This window comes from Pseudopipra pipra, chromosome 7 (assembly GCF_036250125.1).
Source record: "Pseudopipra pipra isolate bDixPip1 chromosome 7, bDixPip1.hap1, whole genome shotgun sequence".
Lineage (NCBI taxonomy): Eukaryota > Metazoa > Chordata > Aves > Passeriformes > Pipridae > Pseudopipra > Pseudopipra pipra.
The window spans coordinates 28,306,875-28,329,091 of NC_087555.1; the positions used below are offsets into that span (position 1 = coordinate 28,306,875).

General features: G+C 44.3%; 1 protein-coding gene across 6 annotated transcripts in view; it reads left to right on the top strand.

Moving 5' to 3' along the window:
* The window catches only part of SLC15A2 (solute carrier family 15 member 2), a 62,104-nt gene extending 41,360 nt beyond the window's left edge, over positions 1 to 20,744 (top strand). For all 6 annotated transcript variants that reach the window (XM_064661398.1, XM_064661401.1, XM_064661403.1 and 3 more), the window contains 6 exons: positions 1,698 to 1,744; positions 3,768 to 3,878; positions 4,955 to 5,051; positions 7,468 to 7,614; positions 8,636 to 8,740; positions 9,588 to 20,744. In XM_064661398.1, coding sequence (XP_064517468.1) covers positions 1,698 to 1,744; positions 3,768 to 3,878; positions 4,955 to 5,051; positions 7,468 to 7,614; positions 8,636 to 8,740; positions 9,588 to 9,764 — 684 coding nt within the window. In that variant the 3' untranslated portion in view covers positions 9,765 to 20,744. The remainder of the gene's footprint in view (positions 1 to 1,697; positions 1,745 to 3,767; positions 3,879 to 4,954; positions 5,052 to 7,467; positions 7,615 to 8,635; positions 8,741 to 9,587) is intronic.
* Positions 20,745 to 22,217: the final 1,473 nt, after the last annotated feature.

Sequence of the window (22,217 nt, forward strand, 5' to 3'; positions counted from 1 at the left end):
CAGTCCTTAAGAAGCAAAAGCCTGTGACAGGCTGAAGCAAAGCAATCTCTGAGCTTCAGTACATCTATGCTGCCCTAGCTATTCAGCCTGTGCTTAAATTAGTACCCACCGTGGGGTGGGCAGGCTCCCATGTGCTGGGAAACAGCCTTGCTGTTGGGGGATGCTATTGACCTGTCATTCACAGCTGTAGATAAGGGAGATGTGGAAGACAGCATGGTAAATGATACTCATTTTTTCAGCATTGCAACACAAGGAAGGCAATGCTGGTATCACTGCTGTGTTGCTGTGCTTGCCCTGGAGTAACCTCCCACACTTCTGGGTTTGGCCCACTCACTCAGGTGGGATTGCTTTCCTGGAAGGATCCAATCTGAAATTGGTTTCTTCTCCTTTGTGGCCTGTTGAGTAGGCAGGAAATGAATTTGAGAGCTCTGGGGATCATCAATGAAAACGAGTTATAATTCGGCTGGCCTATCTGCAATGAATTAAAGTGTTCATCCCCATGTGTCTCCCATGGAAAAAAAATGATGTTGCTGTTTATTATTTATTACTCTGGCATTTATTATTCACTGTGGCTATTTATTATTTAGGGCATATGTTATTTGTGGGTAGCATATCACACTAGGTACACTAGACGTTTTATAGGTATACTGAAATTCTGGATCCTTGGTCTCAGAAGCTCAGGGTTTAGCATCAGGAAAAAAGTGTGGGGAAAGGGCCAGAAAATTTTTAGAGAAAGCCAGTTTCTGAAGGTGGAATCAGTCTCCTTTGGCTTGCCAGAGTTCCATCTGTGGGCAGCGCAAATTGAAATTGCCCTGCCAGCTTAAATGGACACGGCACAGTTTTGGATTTCTGCCAGCCAAGAGCCTTGCTTTGTATTCTTTTTGTGTGACATAGAACCTTCAGGGCAGGGCTGTGTCTTTGTTTTTTCAGCATTGTACACCAAATAGGCTTTCTTTGAAGGAATGTTGACCATGTTAACTACTAAACTGCTGCTCTAGCTGTGATCTCTAGGAGAGACATGCTCACTCCCCAGTGTGCCCATCCAGGTGGCCATTTCAGGGATTTGTCTGCAGAAACTGTGAGCACAAACAAGGTCGGTGCATCATGGTCTCTCCTTCTCTCTGCTGGCACCATACAGCAGTTTAATCTCTTGAGTATTCAGGGTCAGGGAAAATATGAGTGGTACATGATGATCAGAATAGTAACCTAGCAGTTCCTCTTGGCTTTAGACTTCTGTGAAGTCTATGAATGTGACAAAAATCAGGGTCTGAGAGTTGGACAGTTTCAGGTTTTGTAGGAGTAAGGCACTCAAGTTTACTTGTAACTAATCAATGAAAGATGGTAACGTGGATAATGCTCTCTTGCTGTCTCCAGATCAAGACAAATACTTTTTTGGAGGGTGTTACATGCCTCAATAGAAGGGTGACCAGCTGAAACTCTGTAGGCTTTGTTACAGAGGAGATGACAGGAAAAGCTATGATCTCATCTTAGTGGAGATGAAATTTTGCCACTGGCTTCATTGTATCAGGACTTCCCATCTGTGGCCTGACGTAAAGCTTATGTGAGAGTACAATCGATTTCCACAGGCTTTGCAGCACATGTGTGACTCCACAGCACTAGTGTTTTCTGCCTCACATTGTTGAAAGGCAGCATTAATAAATATGTTTGATGTTTTTTTTTTTTCTTCCCCTCTTTAGATTACAGACTTGGAAGCAAAGCCAGAAAATGGTTTGGCAGCTGTTAGGTAGGAATGGATTTTTTTGAGGATTTGGAGGTGGTCGGGAGAGGGAAAGTGCTTTTGTCTAATGCAAACTGTCTGTAACATAACCCAGATGTTCTTGGGTTGGAATCTAGTCCACACTTCTCATACAAGACTTGTGTGTCAGCTGCGGAGGCTTGACAGAGTGTCACCTCCCACACATGCCATGCAGAGCTGAGCATTATTGCTGCTTACTGCCTAGGATAGTCTGGGCTGAGATGGCAACATGAAAGATCTCCCTTGGAAAAGTGGCAAATTCGTCTCGCTTTGTGCCACCTCTTTGGGAAAGAAAGAGAAGAAGCAGTTTGGATAGGAGCTGTTGCCATGTCCTCTGCAAACTGGCCAACTCATGATGTTCTCACTCAACCTTATGCCCAAATGCCTACTAAATTGGATACAGCAACAGTTTTACATCCCTGTAAACAGTTCAGCTGGGCATTGGGCTCCACTCAAGCAGCTAGTCTACTTTCCTAATTTGAGCTAGTCCATGTAGTCCATGAACACTCCTGTGCTAGCTTGTGCCAGCTGCTGATGTGCAGAAGAAGCAAATTTGAAAAAAATATAAAAATCCTTGTGCACTGTCTGGAGGATTTGGGCAAGCTAAAATTAAAAGAAAAACAAACAAAACCAAAGCAAAAGACCCCCAAAACCCCCACCACAAAAGTAAAACTATGAAACAACCAAACAAAACAAACCTCAAAAACAATGTCTAACACCCTTATCTGAAAGCCTATGTTGACAAAACAGTAGAGCAGGACCTCTTCATAGCCCTGTGCTTGTGAAGGCTTCTACTGGCTAAACACTACTTGATTAATACCTGCAGTCAGGAATGTTTTACATTTTCTTGTGGACATTTTTGACAAAATCCCCAAACTTTCCTCTTAGCAATTTGTAAAAAGGAGGAAGAAACTATTTTTCCACTGAAAATTTTTTTCATTAAGCACTTGACTGTCTTCAGGGATTACACCCCCATTTTAGGAACTGAAAACCAAAATATTTTAAGATATAGATCAAATAAAAAGCATTTGGTTTTTGCCAACAATTTTTGAGTTGTCAAAAGGAAACTGTCTTTTATGTATTAAAAAAAAAATAAAATCCCAAAACATTCCCATGTAGGTTTTTCTTTTGATGAAAATATCTTACTGTGCTAGAAAACTCTTTCCCTCTGGTAGAAACTCATTGTCAGCATGGTACACATGCTTATCAGGATACACAGCTTCATAGTTTCCTGTGGTGGCTGAGGCTCTGTCCTCTCAAACAGCCACAGAGCAATCAATCATAGAATCATAGAATGGTTTCGGTTGGAAGGGACCTTAAAGATCATCTCATTCAAACTGCCCTGCTGTGGGAAGGGACACTTTCCACTAGACCAGTTGCTCAAAGCCCCATCCAGCCTGGCCTTGGACACTTCCAGGGATGGGGCAGCCACAGCTTCTCTGGGCAGCCTGTGCCAGGCCCTCACCACCCTCATAATGAAGAGATCTTATATAAATTAAGCGTACTTTCTTTCAGTTTAGAGCCATTGCCCCTTGTTCTGTCACTCCATGCCCTTGTAAAAAGTCCCTCTCTAGCTCTCTTGTAACCCCTTGAGGTACTGGAAGGTGCTGTAAGAGAGCTGGAGCTCTCTCTTCTTCAGGCTGAACAGCCCCAACTCTCTCTGCCTGTCTTCATTGTAGAGGTGCTTCAGGCCTCTGATCATCTTCGTAGCTTCCTTTGGATTTGCTGCAATCTTTGAAGGTCTCTGAGAAGGGATTGCCTGGAAGTTATAACTCACAAAAAGTGAGGATCACTTTCCACAGGAGATTGAGTAAAATTACACAGCAGGGAAACTTATATTGAAAAACTGGGCAATGAATTTGACTAATATTTTGGTAACTTGCAGAAGAGAATGTCATAACCTTATGGAATTACTTGTACACTTTGGGAGAGGGAGCAAACTTCTGATGTGTCTGCTATAAAGTTTCTCCTGCCTTGTCTGACAGCTCAGTGAAATACGGTTTCTTTGCAGATTCATTAATGGTTTGAGCCAAGATGTCAACCTCACCATTGATAGCAGAAAGTTCATTGCTGTTCAGAAAAACTACAGCCCTTCTGAGTACTCACTGCTGGAGAGGGACATGTAAGTTTCCCTTGCTGTGCTGAAGGTCTTTGCTGAGGCCTTTCCTTGGATACATTGAGGCTTTTCTCAGGCTAATACCAAAACCTTCATTGCTATTGTCTTGGCATTTGGTTATGGGGGCAGATGTTTGTAAAAAGTAGAACTACCAGCTCTATGCAGAGCAGGTGCTCCAGGCCACTTGTGTGCATGCAGAGGCTTTTATTCACATTATGTGGGGACTTGGAGGGAAGAGACTGGTCATTCCTGTGCATCTGTCAGCAGAGTAAGGTGGAATATGGTGAGGTCCCCTCTGCCATTTGGGTCTTGCTTTATTTTGACACTCTCTCGGGCACAGGTTCTTACTGTTAGTGTGCTCTCACAGAAAGGCCAATTCATATTCCACACTGCAGAGTGTTGGTATGTGGGCAGGTAACATCAATAGCATTACATGGCTTTGCAGGCTGAGCTTGTTAGGGGCTCCATATGGCCTGGGTTTGGCAGCATCAGAGTTGGCTCTTGTAGGGTATTTCTAGCATTTCCAGTGTTTCAAAACAAGCTTCATGGCTTTTCTCTGCATCAACTCCATCCAAAATATTTATTGCCGCAATTTAGTAGGATGTAGCAGCCATTGTGGCAATGCTGCTGAGCCTCTGTGCCATCTCACACATCCAAAATCAGAAGAACAAATATGAAGGTTTATTTGCTCCATTGAAAGGAAACAAAGTGGCTTCTGGGTGCACATCTCTGATTTCCTGCAAACTGCTTGTCTGGCCCACAGTTCCTGAAGGAATGGAGCAAAGTTGGGAAGAAAAATAAACCTGAGGGGAAGAAAAATAAAATAAATCAGTACTAAGAAGAAGCAGAAACCATTCAGAAATGTTAGCAGTAGCCCAGATCATTAGGTGAACTCCAATCAGTGCCTAAGTGTTTCCGGAAGGAAAAGTTGGCAAGAACTCTAATGATCATCTGACATAAATGTTGCTGCATCTTTATATCTTGCATCCTTCCTGCCCCATTTTAGGGGCACATTTGATAGCTCTGCTCTGTGTTCTTTTTCTGTGGAACTGAGAAATACTGTTCTTTATCCTTTTATCTAGATATAATAATGGAAAATGCATAACTGAAACAGGAGAGTTCCCCCTGGAGCTGGGGCTGCTCGACTTTGGCGCCTCATACACCATTGTGATAACTAACGTAAGTGTTCCTGTGATGGTAACATGCTCCTGTTCTAGTCTCTGGCAGGGCTTTTGCTCTTATGCTGGTGGCTCTCGCTTTCTGCACTCTGAGACCTGGGCAGTAGCCATCTGAAAGCAGTCCATTATGCGAGGGCTAGTAAAAGGTTTTGGCACCTATGTAAGCAAGATGGGTGTGTATTCATTCCACCTTACATTGTGATCACGTCAGATCTCATGGGTTGAAAAGAAGTAAAACCTCTTCCTTGATAGAAATCCTCCATGGCAAATCATATAATCTCTGGTTTGTGCTGCTCTAACTTGAGCAGTTAACGTTGACCCAGCACACTGTTACCATCTGCCAAGAGCTGACTGCTTGTTCTCTTTAAAGTACTGTACCTGGTGGTACCTCACACCTGAAAAACTGCAGAAACAGTCTGCCCTATCCCCCCATTTAACTTACTGAACTAAAGGCTGATTTTCCAAGATTTGTAGATTATGCATAGGGGGAAGAGGGACAAAGTATTGAGGGAGGAGGTTGGTGAGATTCTACATCTGTGTTTCCTCCTCTCACTGTCAGTACAGCTCATTTGGAGCCTAGTGTAAAGTCAAGGCATGGTTTTCTGAACAGCCTAGCCCTGATGGGGTGTGAGCACTGCTGAGAGGGTGGATTCCTTTCCCTGCCTGCCAGCCTCTTTGACACGCTGCTTCAACCTGGTCCAGCTGGTTGGAGCCACAGAGATGAAAGTGCTCAGCTTAGTTCCCATTTTAACCTTTCCACTGCACAGGCACACAGACAAACCAGGTCTGACAGGACACACTGCTAAGCTGCCCTCTGAGACTTTGACTACTGTGTTGTGATGAGCAGAGCAAAGTGTTGTCAGCTACTCCCTGGCAGTAGCATCTCCCTGTTGGGCAATTAATGGGAGCTGTTCATGTCTGCATAGTCCAAATACGTAGGGGGAAAAATATAGCCATGAAGCACCTGGCAGTTCTTTTTCTAATTCCAGTAGCTGAAGTGGGATGTAGGGCCCTGGAGGGAACAACCAGATGCTACCATCTGTGACTACAGAGATTTATGTACATAAAACACACACACACTTGAAGTGATGTTGGCCAGACCCTTCTTCTATGGCTGCAAGCCTCTTTCACCAGATGACAAACTAAGCAGAGAACTTGCATGAAAAATATTAAGAAAATTGCCCCAGAGCCTGTGGTAACACAACTGAGTCAGGGCCAGCTGAGGCAGATGTGTCCCACATCACTGTGGCCAAGGATTCCTGTTTGCGGTCCCATCCGCAAAAGCTGCTGCCATGGCTGCTCAGGGTGGCTCTGTGCCTCAGCCCTTCTGAACCCTGTGCTAGTCATTTAATCTTTTTAACCCTCTCTCTCTGTGGTTTCTGCCTTCTGTAGAGAGTTGGTTTGCTCCAGGCCAAGATCGCTTTTAATTATTGCAGTGATTTGTACTGAGCCTTGCTCCTCTGCCAGAAGTGCCATATAGAAGAACTAAGAATACAATATATTAGTCTGCTAATGTAGCTGAACTATGATACTTAAATCATGAGGATGCTGCCTTCTACCCAACCTTCCACAGTGTGCAGTTATAGTGTGGGGCATTGTGACATTTCTTTATGGGCTAAAGAGCAATGCAAAGCCCTCCTCTCACCCCTTTTAGCCTGCTAAAATATAGTCTCTTGATTTGCCTCCCTGGCAGTGATCGGTGATTAAGTACATCTCGTAAACATCCCTTGTATTTTCCCACGTACTCTCCTTAAACACAGGGCTTTCTGCCTGAAGTCATTTCAGCCTAGTGTTTTTCTGGCTACTAGTCAAATCTCTTTCTGCCTCTGAGCCTCTGTGCTTCAGAGGCAGTATTAATTACACCTGGGAAAGCAAACAAAAATAATTAGGAATACAACTACCATATCCATCTGAACGCATCTGATATGGAGCAGGCTTTGCTATTCTTGGCATTCCTGAGCTGAATTTGTTTGGGTGTCACTGTTATCATAGGGAAGTTGTACAGAGCTGATAAAATGGGAACAGTGATCACGTGCTTGCAGTGAGTACTTGTCCTGTCATCCTTTTCTGGCCTTGGGGACAGCAGTAGGTCACAGGCTCTGCAGAAGTACCACACAGGCTTTTCCCAGCCCAACTACAGAAGGCAACTTGTTGGTTTACAATAACTCAGGGAATTCTTGTGGCACATGAATGAGCTGGAATGCTTCCATCCTGCTCCCTCTACCTTGTGCAGCAGGAGTCAGCCCATTCCAACAGGCTTGGAAATGGCAGGAGTCAGACCCATAGTTTTGCTTCAAATGCAGAGCTTTGCTTCCACCTTTGCTTAAAACGTTGTTTTGGTAAATTCACTGTTGTCCAGGCTAAGAAAGATCTGCTCTTTCAGCAGCTAATCAATGTGCCTTTATTTTTCCTGCTAGATTTCTGGAGGTGCTGTTAAGACATGGAAGTCAGAAGACATCAAAGCCAACAATGTCCATATGGCTTGGCAGTTACCACAATACTTATTAATATCTGCTGGGGAGGTGATGTTCTCCATTACAGGCCTGGCCTTCTCCTATTCTCAGGTATTCCACTTAATGATAAGGGGTTTACAATTAGACTTCAGGATTTATTCCTGCATCATTGACTTGTCATATGTCCTTTGACAGGACACTTACTAACGATGTTATCTGTGCTTCAGCTGAAAGTGGAATTATAACACATCTTGCTGGGTGCCCTCAAGCTAAATTAATTCATATTCTGAAGATACCTGTTCTTAATGATACTTGGAAAACTCCTTATCTGGTAATTCTGAGAACATGGAACAGAACAGGATAGAAGTTTCTTTTAATGTGAAAGCTCTGAATACTGTAGTGTCAGGGTTTACTCCCAGTGAAATGTTTTGTGATATGTATTTTTCAGTGATAAAAAGTCAAAGGTATCTCAAGGACTACAGGGTGGCATGGGAGCCTGGAGCCTGCTTTGAACTGAGAGACTGAGGGGGTCTAAACCCACATGAGTCAGTAACAAGAGAGCAAAGGGTAAAAAGTGTGCAAGGGATGATTTGATTGCTGTCTGGGGAGGTTTATGGGAAGAGAGGACTGAGACGTTACAAGATCAAAAAGTTGAAGCTACTCAAATTTATCCTCGGAGTAAAGTGCAGATGTTTATTAATAAGGATGATTAATACAGTGGGATGATCTATAATGGGATGTGAATAATTTGTTATCAGCAGGAAGTTTAACATCAAGATCCAATCTCTTTTGCAAAAGCGTACAGCCACATGGCACCAGACTCCGAGCTGCAGGGCTTGTGTGGCTCCTTGGACTTCCTGATCATACCATTTCAGATGATGCAGGTTGGGGATGACCAGGATTCAGCTCTGCAACAACAGCATCTCCTGCTTCTTCATGTGTCCTCCTGTCCATGTTTTGAAAGCTCCTTGTATGCAGCTGTTGAAATTAACCACAGAGATTAAGCTCTGCACAGAGGAAATCCCACCACCTCCTCCCAGGCTGAGCCCAGTGACACCTGCAGTCATCACAGGGTGAAACAGGGCCGAAGGGCACAGCATGACACTCACTGATCAGGCCCTTCTCTTTTCAGTCTCCAGCCAGCATGAAGTCGGTGCTGCAGGCAGGCTGGCTGCTCACGGTGGCTGTGGGGAATACCTTTGTGCTCATTGTTGCTGAAGCTGCACCAATGGCACAGGTATGGTTTGGCTCGTAAAACTGAGGTTAATGCTTTAAAACAGGCTTCTGGTGCTTCTGGACATCTGTGTCCTGGAGGCTCAGCTTCCCTGCACAGCCCCCAGCTCCTGCAGCTGAGGGATGGCAGCCCCCCCGAGCTGCCTCCCAGCCTGTGCTCTGTGTGCCCCTCAGCAGTGTTGCCCTGGGGAGCAGTGGCCCTCTCTGAGCCTGCTACTGGCAGCAAATAACAGTGACCTGCACTGTGATAAGGTTGCTGAAGCTCAGCTCTAGGCAAGCTGGCTGGATTTGAACCTGGAGCCTGGACACGATGCCAGCCACATGTTGAGTTACTTACCAGGAACAACTAGACCAGTCAGCCTCCTCCAGGGTCTTGCTTGGGAATCCTTCCAGGCCAGCTGCCTGTGGCACCCCTCAGATGTCAGGATTATGTGGGGAGGTTGCGTTGCAGAGGTAGTTTAATTCAGGCTATCAGGCTTCTGGGATGATGCCATGAAGGCATGAGCTGGGGATTATTTCTGGCTAACACAAAGCTGCCTCTCCCAAAAGCATCTTCTGGGCAAAAAGCCCAGGTAGATATGTTCTAGTCAGGACAGACTTGCAAGAAAAGATTTAATTAAACCAGTTCAATCTAACTGGTTTGTTTCAAGGTATATCACATATTCATAATTACATTATGTGTACAAGCATTTACTAGAAAACAGGATGAGAAAGTTTCTATCTTGTGAGCCATTTTGAAAACTAAAAAGTAATTTTCACCCAGCTCTTGCAAAAGCACTTGAAAGTGCAGAGATATCCTCTGGACTGAGATTCTGGGGTCTCCTGACTTACTGTTCTTTTTTCTTTCCTAGTGGGCTGAATTTGTCTTGTTCACTGTTCTCCTCTTTGCTGTGTGCATTATTTTCTCCATCATGGGATATTTCTATGTCAGTGTGGATCCAGAGGACCTAGAAGAAAAGGAAGAGAAGAGAGAGACCTCAAGCAGAGGAAATATGATTGGTCTCGTTACTCAGAAAACAAAGCTCTAACACATGATGGGTTGGGATTTTTTTTTAAACTCAGTTATGAAAGGGTAAAAGAAGGGTGGGGACAGTGTTATTTTATTTTAGAACATTGCAGTCTTTATTACACAATATGTAGCCACCTTATAAATGGGACCAAATAGCCCTCTATAAAAACAATGGGGGTCCTGAAATCAGAGCAAAACTCCCTGGGAAAGCTCCTCTGGTATTAAAAGCCCTTATTAGTAATTACAGTGTAAATTGAAACCTGCCCATCTTTTTAAGTATGGAATGCTTTCCTATGATTTTCTCTTAAACATATATTTAGGGCAGCAGGGAGGAAGGGTGAAAGGAGTGCCATATGATAGAAAAATTCGGAGATGTCAGGAGAGAAGAAAGAAAACCTAGTATAGGAGTTAGGGAAGAATAGATGTTAGTGACAGAAGAATTTTTAATGCTGTCGTCAAGGACTGTAAAGGTTACATACAGTCCCACAGGATTTCATCATGTAACTCTCCCTATGAGCATTTCATCCCATTATTGCCTGTTATGAATGGTTCTGATTTATGATTTACACCTCCAGCTCGGAAGTAATAACAGGGAATTAAATTCTGCAGGCTAAAATATTCCCAAAACACTACTGACAAAGATAGTCTTGCTACCATCTCTCCAATACCCATTTTTTCCTAGAAGTTTTTAGCAATTGATGGTGTTCTTTGATTAGATGTGATTAGAGAATTGGTTTATGCTTTCTTATTTCAGAATTCTAGACAGTTATTTGCCATCTTCTTATACATTAAGCCATTACTGGGCACTTCTTTTTACAGCATCTGTCACTGCAAGTTAGGATGTGGTTGATTTCTTATCTCATACTTCAGTTATTCCCTACTGGGAGACAAGTTGCAGTAGTTTCTATAAAATTCCAGGCATCCTGCGGTGAGTTAAACAAGGATGCACTTTGTCATTTTTTCAGTCTACAAGAGGAGACCATGGCATATGAGATTTTTCTTTTTCATCCTCGTTTTTATGTCTCTACCAAATTTTAGATACAACTATTTTACTGGAATAGTGATATAATTGTTTGATTTTCCTCGATTGCATGAAGCTGTGATTTTATGTTCTGCATGGAAGTAATTCAGCCATTGCTGATCTAGTAAAACTCCTGAGAGAAACCCTGCCTTCCTCTATCACTCCAAGGCGGCAATTGTAACAGGTATGGCCTAATTTAAAACCAGGTTGTCAATAGGATCTTCAGGTTCACAGAGAATAGATTTTAAATTATGCTTTCATCTTGGCATTGGGCATAGGTGGTTGCTAATACTTTGATTCAGGAGATCACGAAATACATGTTTAATTTCATTCCTGTTCAGGACAGTGCTAGGAAATACACTTAGTTTCAGTGCTCCTTTAATGTGCTGCCTTGTGTGTGTATGTCTTCTTGTGCAAGACTGAGAAAACACCTCTTTTTGGTTTCTAACTGGAAGACTCACAGCCTACGATTGTTTCCCCACCTTCTTATTCTAAATGGAATTCCACCACTAGTTCTGCACAAGCTCCTGCCCACTGTGAAATAGCATCCAGGTCCTCTGCCAGAGGGGGATCATGATCTCAGATAAATGGGAGCAGGCTGTGGGTGTGCACACAGGAACACTTGATGTGGTTCAGTCAATGCAGAGCCATTTATTAAGCTGTGGTAGCTGGATCCAGGGAGCTGAACCCTGTGACTCTGGGGGGAATGAAGGGCATTGAAAGCCATCTATTAGGTCATCCAACCTGCTTCTCAGAAGCCAAGTGAGGATTATTCCCCTCTATTCCTTTCTGGTATTGTTCTCCTGCTGTGATTCTTTGTGTGCATTCTTTCTCCTCCAAGCATTGTTGTTTTCCTAATCCCATTTTATGATACACTGTGAATCAGCTCAGAGGCTGCTGAATCATTCTGCTATGATGCTGTTTGACCAGCTTCCAACTTGAAGCACTAATAGAAAGCATTTCTTCTTTCACCCACTGCAAACAAAAATCCCCAAACTGAAGGAATGGCCAGGTTCCAGTTACACTGAACAAACACAATTTAGAATTATTGGAGCATTTAATTTTTTATAAGCCTAGAATTTGGAAGTATGTTGGGGTTCGAGGGCATATGTGGTGAGGAGACAATTGAAGATTATTGGAGCACTTTCCTTAGGAAGCACTTGGTAAGCAGTTCAAAGTGGCATGAGGGAAAGCAAGGTATCCAAATCTCTGAGGCTACATATGCCTAAGAACTTCTTGATTTTTTTTGTTTTATTTCCTTATTGGCAGCACTACCAGAAGCTGTCACACTCTCTGAGCTTTATTTAAAGGAAATGTTCCAAACTCATAAAAGATACATTTAGGATGTCATCTGTATCTACTTTTTAGACTCCTGATGCCAAATTGCCCCTTTCCAAACATCTCCATGTTCCAAACTATCACCATAATGCTGGGGGGAGGAAAAGTTGCAATTCACATTTGGGAAGGTTATGAACAGGAAGGCAATGTTATAAATAAAGTGTTAACATGAGGCTGGGGGCTGCTTCTGCAGCCCCTCCCAGAAACTGCTTGCTTGAGGGACTGTGGGGCTCTGTTCACATTTTCCTTCTAGCTCACACAATTACTTCTTCTCACCTGCTTGTCATGACCTGTTGGAAGCTTTGCCCTCCTCTGATCTGCCTGCTTGGTTGCTGGTATGATCCTTCCCCACCGTTTAAGCTGCAGCTGTAGCTTTGCTAAATTAGACCCATTTATTTGGAGTGCACCAGCAGTGAGGAGGGATTTCCACCGGTCATGCTCACAAACAGCCAGGAGCAGGGTGGGGGCTGTAATGACCAGCTGCTTCTACTGCAGCTGAAGAAGGTCGCAAAATAGCCCATTCAGCATAGCACTTCTCCAGTTTTACAGCCACAGCTCCGTCCTCAGAGCCCTTTCTTCACTTGTCAATGGACTCAAGACTGGATCAAAGATTTTGGATCTGACTCTGTGCAGTAGTGAGGCCTCTGGGTTTTTCTTCCATACGGCTAGGTCAGAGATAGGTTAAGGCTCAGCTCTTAACCCCCAAATTTAGAAAAATATTCCTTATTCCTCTTGGTTATTTGATTTAGGATCAGAGAGAGAATCCAAAGTATATGCATATGTAAAGCTCTATGACCTCCTACAGATAGCAGCCTTCTGCCAGTCCAGCTTCACCTGTCACTGAAGAGTCTCAGCTGCTGGTGGAGCTTGCCCTGGAGCAGATTAGGGAAAGCTCACACTAGTTGACCTACAGAAATTACCATCTCCAGCTAAGGGACAGTAAAGAGGTGGTGAGGGTCTGTAGGTGTGTTGCTGCACAAGCCTTCATGGAGATTCCAGGCTTCACTCTGGAACTATGTGTGTTTCTCTGTTTTTCTGGAGGGTACTTTCTGATAAAGATTTTTTGTGCAGCACATTTCCTTTCGTTTGCACTGGTTGTTACCATTTTTCCCCGTAGCAGATTGGAAGCGTGGCCAGTGTTATTTCCAGTTTTGCATGAGATAAGCATAAAAGTGAGATTTCAAACTCAGCAGAACAATGTCTCAGCTGTGGGTTCCTTAAATTTACCTCTTCTTTCTGAGGCAGTCAAATGCCTTTAGGGAGCAAGCTTCTCTGTACAGCTAAAAGGGCTGGCATCTCTCATTTCTTCCATCTCCCTTTCACCATAGCCCCAGAATTCCAGAAGATGAGTTTTAGAGGATTCCAGAAGAGGAGTCCTGGAAGGGCAGCATGGGACTGGCTTGGATGCAGCTGGTGTGTGCTGTCAGTACTGACTGGGAAGCAGGAGCCTGGATGAGGAGCTGGTTCCTCTCTGGATACCCAAATGGGCCTGGCAAAGTAGACTGAACTAGAGCTTTTCCTGGTGTAAGATATGGTTTCCTGAGCAGTGATCTGGGTGTGAGTTTAATTGTGAAAGTGAAATGTGAGTGAGTGAAAGGAAAAGTTTTCACTGTACTTGGCTTTGGCCTGAGACACTGTGCAAGGAGGCTGCAGACTGATGGGCAGGAAGTAAAGGGCTGTTTGGTCAAGGTCTTTCCAATTCATCAGTGAACAGCTGAATTTACTCACACTGAATTAATTGGAGAGAAGATGAGATGGGAGAAGTGGAAAGCTCAGATGATTAAACAGTGGATGACTTCAGACCTTTCAGAAAAGCGCTCTCCTAGCTGGTGGTGAAGGGCCATTGAGAGAGGTGGTCACCCATGGTTTAAAAAACAGGTTCATCATTCCAGAGTACTGCAAAAAACAGCATGAAGACTGGTAGCGGTGGGTCTGCAGTGACTGGAGGAGGAGGTGGCTGTACTCCTGGCAATGTCCCTGCCATCCATGGCAGCCACCACCTTGGCTTCCCCTTAGGACAGAAAAAACAGCTGATTGGATATTACAGATGGGATTGGCACAGGGGGGTAGAGCTACAATTAGGGATGGTTAACAAGTTTTAGTCAGGGTTATACACAGAAGGATAATCTCCTTTTCTCTCTCTGTTGAATTTATTTGCCGAGCTACAAGAAACACTTTCTAGCACCAGCTGCTTAAACTTGGGAGTTCAGCTCCATGGCAAATACCATAGCTGCTGAATTTTGGATGGTACCAGACTCTGCATTTCATTATCACTACATTTCTTATTGTGATACAATTTTAAAACGGCATTTAAGAGATGTCTGGTCCCAGATGTTGACAGATCTGGCCAGGGTTTTGCATGTTGACAGCTGGATTCACTAGCTGTTGATAGCTAGTCTTTCATATTAACATGTGTGATGAACCTGTTGCATATGAGTAGATGTTGTAGGGCCCTTGGATTTCTCCGTCAGTTTAGGAAAAACCCCACAAAATTTCACATGAAGCTGGCTAAGCATGAACTGCTTCCTTGTGGGAGCTGCCCATGTGCTTTGTAAAGCAGGGACCTTCATTCATCTCTTGAAAAGTGCTCTCCAGAGAGACAAAAATGGGGACATTTAAACATTTTGCCTTGAGAAGGGCTTATGTTGCATTATGGAAATTGCATGAAGGAGAAGAATTGCTTTGCTTGAAATCCCTCTTTCCTCACCATCTCAGGTGGACAACAAGGTATGAAACAAGTTGTTTCTTAGTAAGCTGCTGCATCTTTCCAAGGTCTCTCCATGCTGTGTTTTACTATCAGATCAACATTAACCTGGCTCTAGCACCTATAGATCAGAAGACTGTCAGGATGCAGCCTCCCACAGTTGGCTGATCAACTCTGATCTCTTCATTTTTAATGAATAGTTGTAGCAGTTATCCTGCAGGGCTCAGTCAGAATTGTTCTAAATTTAGGCCACAACTAAGGACCTGAGAGAACTGTAATCAACAAGATAAATAGCTGAATTCTCAAAAACCGACTAAAACACTGGCTTAGTGCTTAATTAAAATTTTAATATGCTTACAGAAAGTAAAAACCTAAACCAGAATTTAGCAATGCAGTCAGAGCAATGAGGAGCTACAGTTGGAATCCAGCAGCATGGCAACTGGCAACCAAGATGAAGACACAAAAATCAAGCAAACATCCCTTTTAAGATTATTTTATTTCATTGCATATGTTGTTCAGTCTGCTTGGCCTGTCCTGTTCAATCAACCCATGTGTGTAAGGAAAAGACACTGAACTGACTTGTTGAAGCCGTGTACCCTTCCCAGGCTGCAGCTGGGTTTGCCTCTTGTTGCAGACTCCCAAGTTAGCTCCAAATTACTCCTTTCACTAGCAGTCATCCCCCTCTGTCCCATATGCTGGTCTTTCCTCCCCCCAAGTCACTCAGACTTCTCACAGATGACTTTGCCACACCTCAGCACCTTGCTTATTCCTCCTCTCATGCAGCCTCCTTGTTGCCAGCAACAGTGTGTTTTCTTGGGAGTTGTCCTGGGTAATGCTGCCCAATTTTCCACATCTAGAAAAGCTACTCACCCACAGGAATGCTGTGTCTGGGCAGAAACCACGCAGAGCCAAATGTCTGGGTGGTTGGTAACAGGGCATCTGCCCTGGCTTGCTTTGTCTCTGGCTTCTTGTCACAGCCTCGTATGGCCTGACACATCTTATATAGGCAAGTCAGTTCAGACCACAGGGGTTATCCAGAGTCTCCCTCTCATCTATCCTGTACCCAGTTAGCTGACCACAGTCAGCCCTTGTGTTGTGCCATGTCAAGCCACAGAGACTTCTGTACTGAGACACATCTGTTACCAGCCATGGGGTGTCCATTTGTGCTCTGTGGCCATCCCAGTCTTGACCAGGATGCTTTAAAAGCCAATGTCAGTGTTTTGTTGAGAGATCTGCATTGCTACTGTGTATTACCATGTGCTGCCAGGCTTCAGCTTCTGAATCTTCTGGTCAAGGAGCAGCAGTCTGTGTGCCTGGACAGGGCTGCTCCTCCTGACACAGGGACCTGTGCTGGTGCTGCTCACCCATGGCGGGGCACTTTCTGCTCCTTCTTTGTCTGCTTGCCCATCCCAACTGACCAAGTCTCAGGTAACTGGCATCTCCCAGATCTTGCAGTGTTACATACCTGCTCACAAATGAAGTTTCTTCAAATGGAGGTGAATTTGCTTGATTAGAGCTCTGACTACCCAAATCTGCTTGGAGCTACTGGGAGCCTTTGTTTGGGCTCTTGCTCTGTTTAACCAGTGCATCAAAACACTCTCCAAGTAGGCCTTCATGCCTTCATGCTGTCCTCACCAAAGAAAGAAACCTCTCAAAGGTGTTGTGCCAATATGGATTTTTCCTGCTCAAGTTAGAGGTGAAGCAGGCCAGCAGGAATTCATCAGGCACCAGGAGCTGCTGCCTTTGAAAAAGGCAAACTGCTGTCAATCGCAGTGGCACCGAACATGTGAGGCCATGCAGTCCAGCTCCTGCTGTGCCCTCAGCAGAGGCCAGCGGATGCTCGGATGCCTCTCTGGGGGCTGCAGCTCCCAGCTCTGAGCACTGGCCAGCCCATCTGTGTGCCAATTGCAGGCTCTCTGTGCCAGCTTTGCTTCCTGACACTTTTTGCAGCACAAAATCTACACAGGAAAGAGAAGAAAGTTCACTCTTTCCCTAGAGTGTATTTAATTTGCTTTCCCCCCCTCCTCTCTCATTCAGTGTCATTAACCAGTGTCATTAGCTGCCCTGTTACTCCAGGGCTGGCCGAGGGAGCTGTGCAGTTCCATCATCTCATCACTGCCTTGGAGCAAGGGACTCTCTTACTCTGCCTACCCATGAGCACCTTCCTGGAAGATCTCCTAAAATTCAGGTCCCCCACCTCTCCAAAGTGCACATCCCTCACGAAACCAAGGATTTGACAGATTTTTAACCTTTGTGGGGATTAGCCAGCCTGGGTAATGTTTGCATTTTACCCTTTGGTGTCTGCTGGTTGTGGATTTACTTTTGGAGCTAATATCACTGTTTTTCTTTCCTGTTCCCCCTCAAAGGTTGTCCTGAGCACCTGCACTCTCTCTATAAAATAAATAAATGGCCTTGCCTGTTTGCAGGCAGGTGGTCCATCCATATTCTGCCAAAACTTTTGACAGTGACATGAAGAATCCTTCTGCACTAATGGTGCCAGCATAGTCCTTTACATCCCTATTGGAGGATTTCTTTGTTCCTTCTTTACACCGTCCTTTTTTGCATGCTGGTTGTAACCAAAGGGCTCATGCTCCATTTCCCAAAGCCCGCAGCACTCCTCAAGCTTCTGTAATGCAGGCTCTGAGTTCCCTCTTCTGTTTGAGCTGAAAACTATTAAAAGCCATTGAGAGCTTCATAACCAGCTGGGGTTTGTCTAGTAAAGTTCTTTTTTTTTTTTTTTTTTCTATATTCACATCCATCACTCACAGCTATGCAGTGAAACTGCTCAGTCTTCTGTCAACTCTCACTTTTCTGGAGATGGTTGGGCTTTTAGCTTTTCCTTAAAACCCTTACCTTTGAAGCCTATGGTCCTAAAGCTGTCCATTGTTCAGCATCCCTTGAAGCCAGGGATTTGGGCTCCTTCCTTTGGGTTTTTGCTTCAGTCTGCTCAACATTTCTTAGCTGGTGACACTGTATTACACCTTCTGGGGCCCACTGACCTACTGGGATGAAAATGAGCAGAGGAGTCATCTCAGTGCCCCTAGACTGAACCTGTTCATCTCTGAAAGTTTTGAGCCTCTTTTCAGCTTGTTAGGGAAGAGCAGGGACTTTTCCACATAAAGGTATGCTCTCATGCTTAATGCATCCTTCTCTGGCTGGGATGGGATGCTGCCAGGTCAGAGCAGATCTGTCACACACAGCATTTTGTGCCTGCTTTCCTTTGGCTCTTCATTTCCTTGGGTTCATCTGCTCTGGCCCCCTCCTTAGTGGGTCTCTCAGTAGCCATAGTCACTCCACAGGAGCTGTTGCCTCCAACAATTTATTTTACCAGCCTCATGATATTACTTGTGGTGACACCAATCATGGGGTTTATTTTGCCTTTTCAGTCTCCACTCTCCACTGTTTTTCCACGTTTTTGCTGTGGTTTCTTTTGATTCAGACTGTCAAGCTCTTGCCAGTTTTGTCTTCCTGCCTGTGGCTTCCTGTTATCAATGCTGTGCTTGGAGTCCAAGTGCCTTTCACGCCCCAGATCTGCAAGCTAAGTAAACTGAGAAAATCATTAGGGTGGACTTTGACCACTCCTGTCTCCATCAAAGAGTGGGATTAAATTAGATCCCTTTGATAAACTGAGCTGATGGGCTAATTTGGATTGCCCATGTGGTATTATGAGCCTCATGAGGCTTATGATTAAAAGACATAAGAGAACACAATTATTTAGAGAGCTACTGGGAGATTGCTGTAGCTCACTAGTCACTTCTTTATCAGAACAAAAGAAGAGCCCAATTCTCCAGGGTGGCAGGCAGCTCCTGGGAAGTGTCCCTGAGTCTCTAATTGCTGCAGGAGGCCAGAGTCATGTTTTGATGTGTGTGATAACACTGTGGCGATGGTGGTGGGGAAAACGTTACTCTGACCATTTCTGTCCCCAAGGCACTTGCTCCAGGAGTGAAACCTTTCACACAGGTGGCTTATCTCTTTTTACAGTTGCTTGGGTTTTTTTCCACCATAAACTACAGTTGCCTTTGCAGCAAGATAGAGCTCAGCTGGGTTTCTTGGCTGGCCTCTAATCAAATCCTGACCTGCATGGGGGGGTCAGTGCAACCTAGGCTGATCCCCTGCATCAAATCTTCAAGCCTGGGCTGGATCCTGACTCTACAGGAAAAGTTGTATTAGCTTAGGCTGTGCAGCAAGCCCTGAAGATGAGAAATGTCTGACTGGACACAAATACAATTTTGCCTGTTTTTTTTCTCTCAGGGTCAGGTTACTGAGTCAAGGCTGGATGGCATAATTGTAGCAGGGCTGTTCTTCTTTTTTTTTTAAGGAACATTCATGCTGCATTTTAATTACAACATTTAGAATATGTCCAAACAGCTTGAGCTTAAATTGATCTTGTTTTTCAGCTGAGAAGCTTTTCATCTATTATTATAATAAATGTGCAATTGATAATAGTTTAGGTGCAATACAGCAAAGCTTTGTGTTATGCATCAGCTCTGGAGGCTCAAAATTTTCTTATTATCCATTATTGATATGACAGTTTACAAATATTTAACAGACAAATTACCAGGTTTTTCTTGTTCCCTCTTAGTTTGCAGTCTCAGTCCTTTTGACAGCTGAATTCAGGATTAATGATGATCTTGTTTAAGACAATTGTTTGCTAGCAAACAGATTTACTCTCTAAACCTACAAGTGCAGTAGAAGAACTAACACTGGTGCTTTGAATTAAATCTCATCCTCAAAGCAAATTTTTTAGCTTTATTCCCTTAGTTCTCCTAAAAAGAAATCAGATTTGCCTGGTAAAGCGCTTAGGCCTGTTATTAATTTCTTAGTTTATGTAGTCATTTTAAATATAGATGCTTAACATGAAGGGCTGGCAAAAGGAGTGGTTTTTCTCTCCCAGCCCTGAGCTTGCTGTGTCTGTTCAGACTTTAAATGCTATTAGGTCCCTTCTGAGCACAAACATGGGAGCAAAGAGACCACCTTGAGCCTCCTTGGAAAAGAGAAATCCAGAAGGATATGCTGGATTTTGTCCTCTGTAAAGTACTGGAGACATCACGGGGAAACATTCAGTCCAGGTCCTGAAACAGGTAAAATACATCCATGCACTTCAGCAGCTTCCTCTCCATTCAGTCCAGGTCTGAGCACAGGGTAAAGGGCACAGAAAGGGCTGAAGCACCAGTTTCTGCATGGGAAGTTTGTTTCTGGTGTAGATGGCTGCAGGTACAGCAAGGAGGGTACTACACCCCATGGGAAAGCCCGATGCATTCCCCTGGGGAATCAGGGGCATCTTTTGGGAGAAAACACAGCACCAGACTAGAGACTGAAAGAAAGTGTGAAGCCTCTGGAGCACATGCTGGGCACAGGGCCATCCCTGTCCTGCGGTTTCTGACCGTGGCTTTGCACTCACAATACAGGAATTCACTGGTGTGTGGGCCTGGCTTTGGAGATGAGAAGTGAATTTGTTCTCAAGAAAAATCACCCTTTGTTGGCAGAAAATCTGTGAGTTGGGTTCCCCAAGGGCATAGTGTTTGAAAAATCACAGATGATTATAAGATAACACATTTGAGGGTTTGTTTTGGTTTGGGGTGTGTTTTTTGTTTTTTGTTTGAGTTTAGTTTTGTGGAAGGTTTCTGTTTGTTTGTTTGTTTGTTTGTTTATGTGCTTTTTGAATATGAGAAACTGAATGCCACACATAAATTTCTCCACAACTGACCTGGCCACAAACTTTTTGTTTTAATGCAAGGAAATCTGAGGCTCTCCTTAAAAAAGGAGCCCCCTGCCTGAGTTCTGAAATACCAAATGTCACACCAGCAAAAATTACTAAAGTTGGCAACTCCAAGTGTAGCGTATCGTATTGATCTTAAACAATAATAAGCCAAATCAAACCAGACTTGATGAAAGAGAATAAAAGCATGCAAGCACCACAGCTTGGCTTGAAATAAGGTGTTAATAGAGATTGTTTATTTGTTACATTTTATTTGATAAGCAGTAAACCACAGACTCGCACTGCATACAGGTTTGTATGTGCCCTCTGCTAATTGCCCATCGCCGTTTGCAATGCAAGCACTCATTACTCACTTCCCTTGGAAGCAGCGTGTCCAGCATGGAGCAGCAGGGAGAGGGGCACAGCTGTGTATGTCAGCATCTCTGTACACGTGTTTTCAATCTTGGAATAATCCCCATCATATGGACATCTTAGCCCGGTATTTAAGCCTTCATCTCACTTCTTTTTAAGGCTTGCTTAACACTTTTCCAGTTGATTGATACAGCATCAATCACAGTAATATGCCAGCTATGATATTCCTCTTAATAACTGCTGAGGAGATGTGTGGCTCTGGGCTCTGACCTGAGCACAGGCATTTTCTCTGCAAATGCCAGGGGAGATTGCTGACAATAGCAACTTGCAGATGTGTGGGGCAGCAGCAAGAAACTGCTCATCATTCCACCCCCAAGCATCTCCCATCTTGGGAATGTGGCTGTTGCTGGGTTTACATCTGCAGCCCTCTTCTGCTCTTGGGGCTATGGCTTGTGAGAAAACATGCTTACATGCAAGTTTGTGAAGTGGAGCAACCAGCTGGACACACCAAGGGTAAACTGGCTCCAGTTACCTGTTTTGCTTACGCCAACTGCCATGTATTGCAAATCAAGCCGGTCACAAGGAACCAAACTATTAAGCTGCTTTCTCATAATCATTAATTATAAAGATACCATCACTCATGTTTGTAATCTATGAACTGTCCTGTGATAGCAGATTTATTTTTTTCAGTTCAGTGAATTGTGATGGTGAGGCTGCAAACAGTGTTGGCGAGTGATTCCCACAGGGACCTGCTCCTGCAGGAGCAGGTCTGAGCTGGTGAAACCCCTTTTCGTGACACAAAACCAGCACAGTGACCTTGTGGGTACAGATTTACATTCCCCCCATCCTCCTAGCCACCCTACCCGGTCTTTGGAAAAAGCTCAACCCAAAGGTGTCCTGCTTAGATGGTCTGGCAGGGCAAGGTCAGGCAAATATTTGATACCCTGACAGTCAGTTTAAGGGGAAGCTTTCAAGCCTAGAGAGTGTCACCCCAAAGACTTTCTCTGGCATGCTGAACACCCCAAAACTTTGCTGGGATCCATCAGTATCTGATTTCCTATCTCCTGCTTTGCCAACTCTATTATGTTTAGGTTCAGTGTGGCAGACAGGGAGGGGAGCTCTTAAACCCCTCCCAGGGCAAAGCAACTCCTTTTTTCAGGCCTCTTCCCCAATTCATCCTGCTGATGTTCGGTCTTCCTTACACATCTCTGCCTTTTCCTGCTGCTGAGAAGAGCACCAAAATGGGTCAGAAGATGAAAAGCCCCCCAGAGCTGCTCATCCCAGTAGGGTCACTCTCTGCCCAGGTTAGTCGCGATCTGGAGTCTGAGCTTCCAACAGG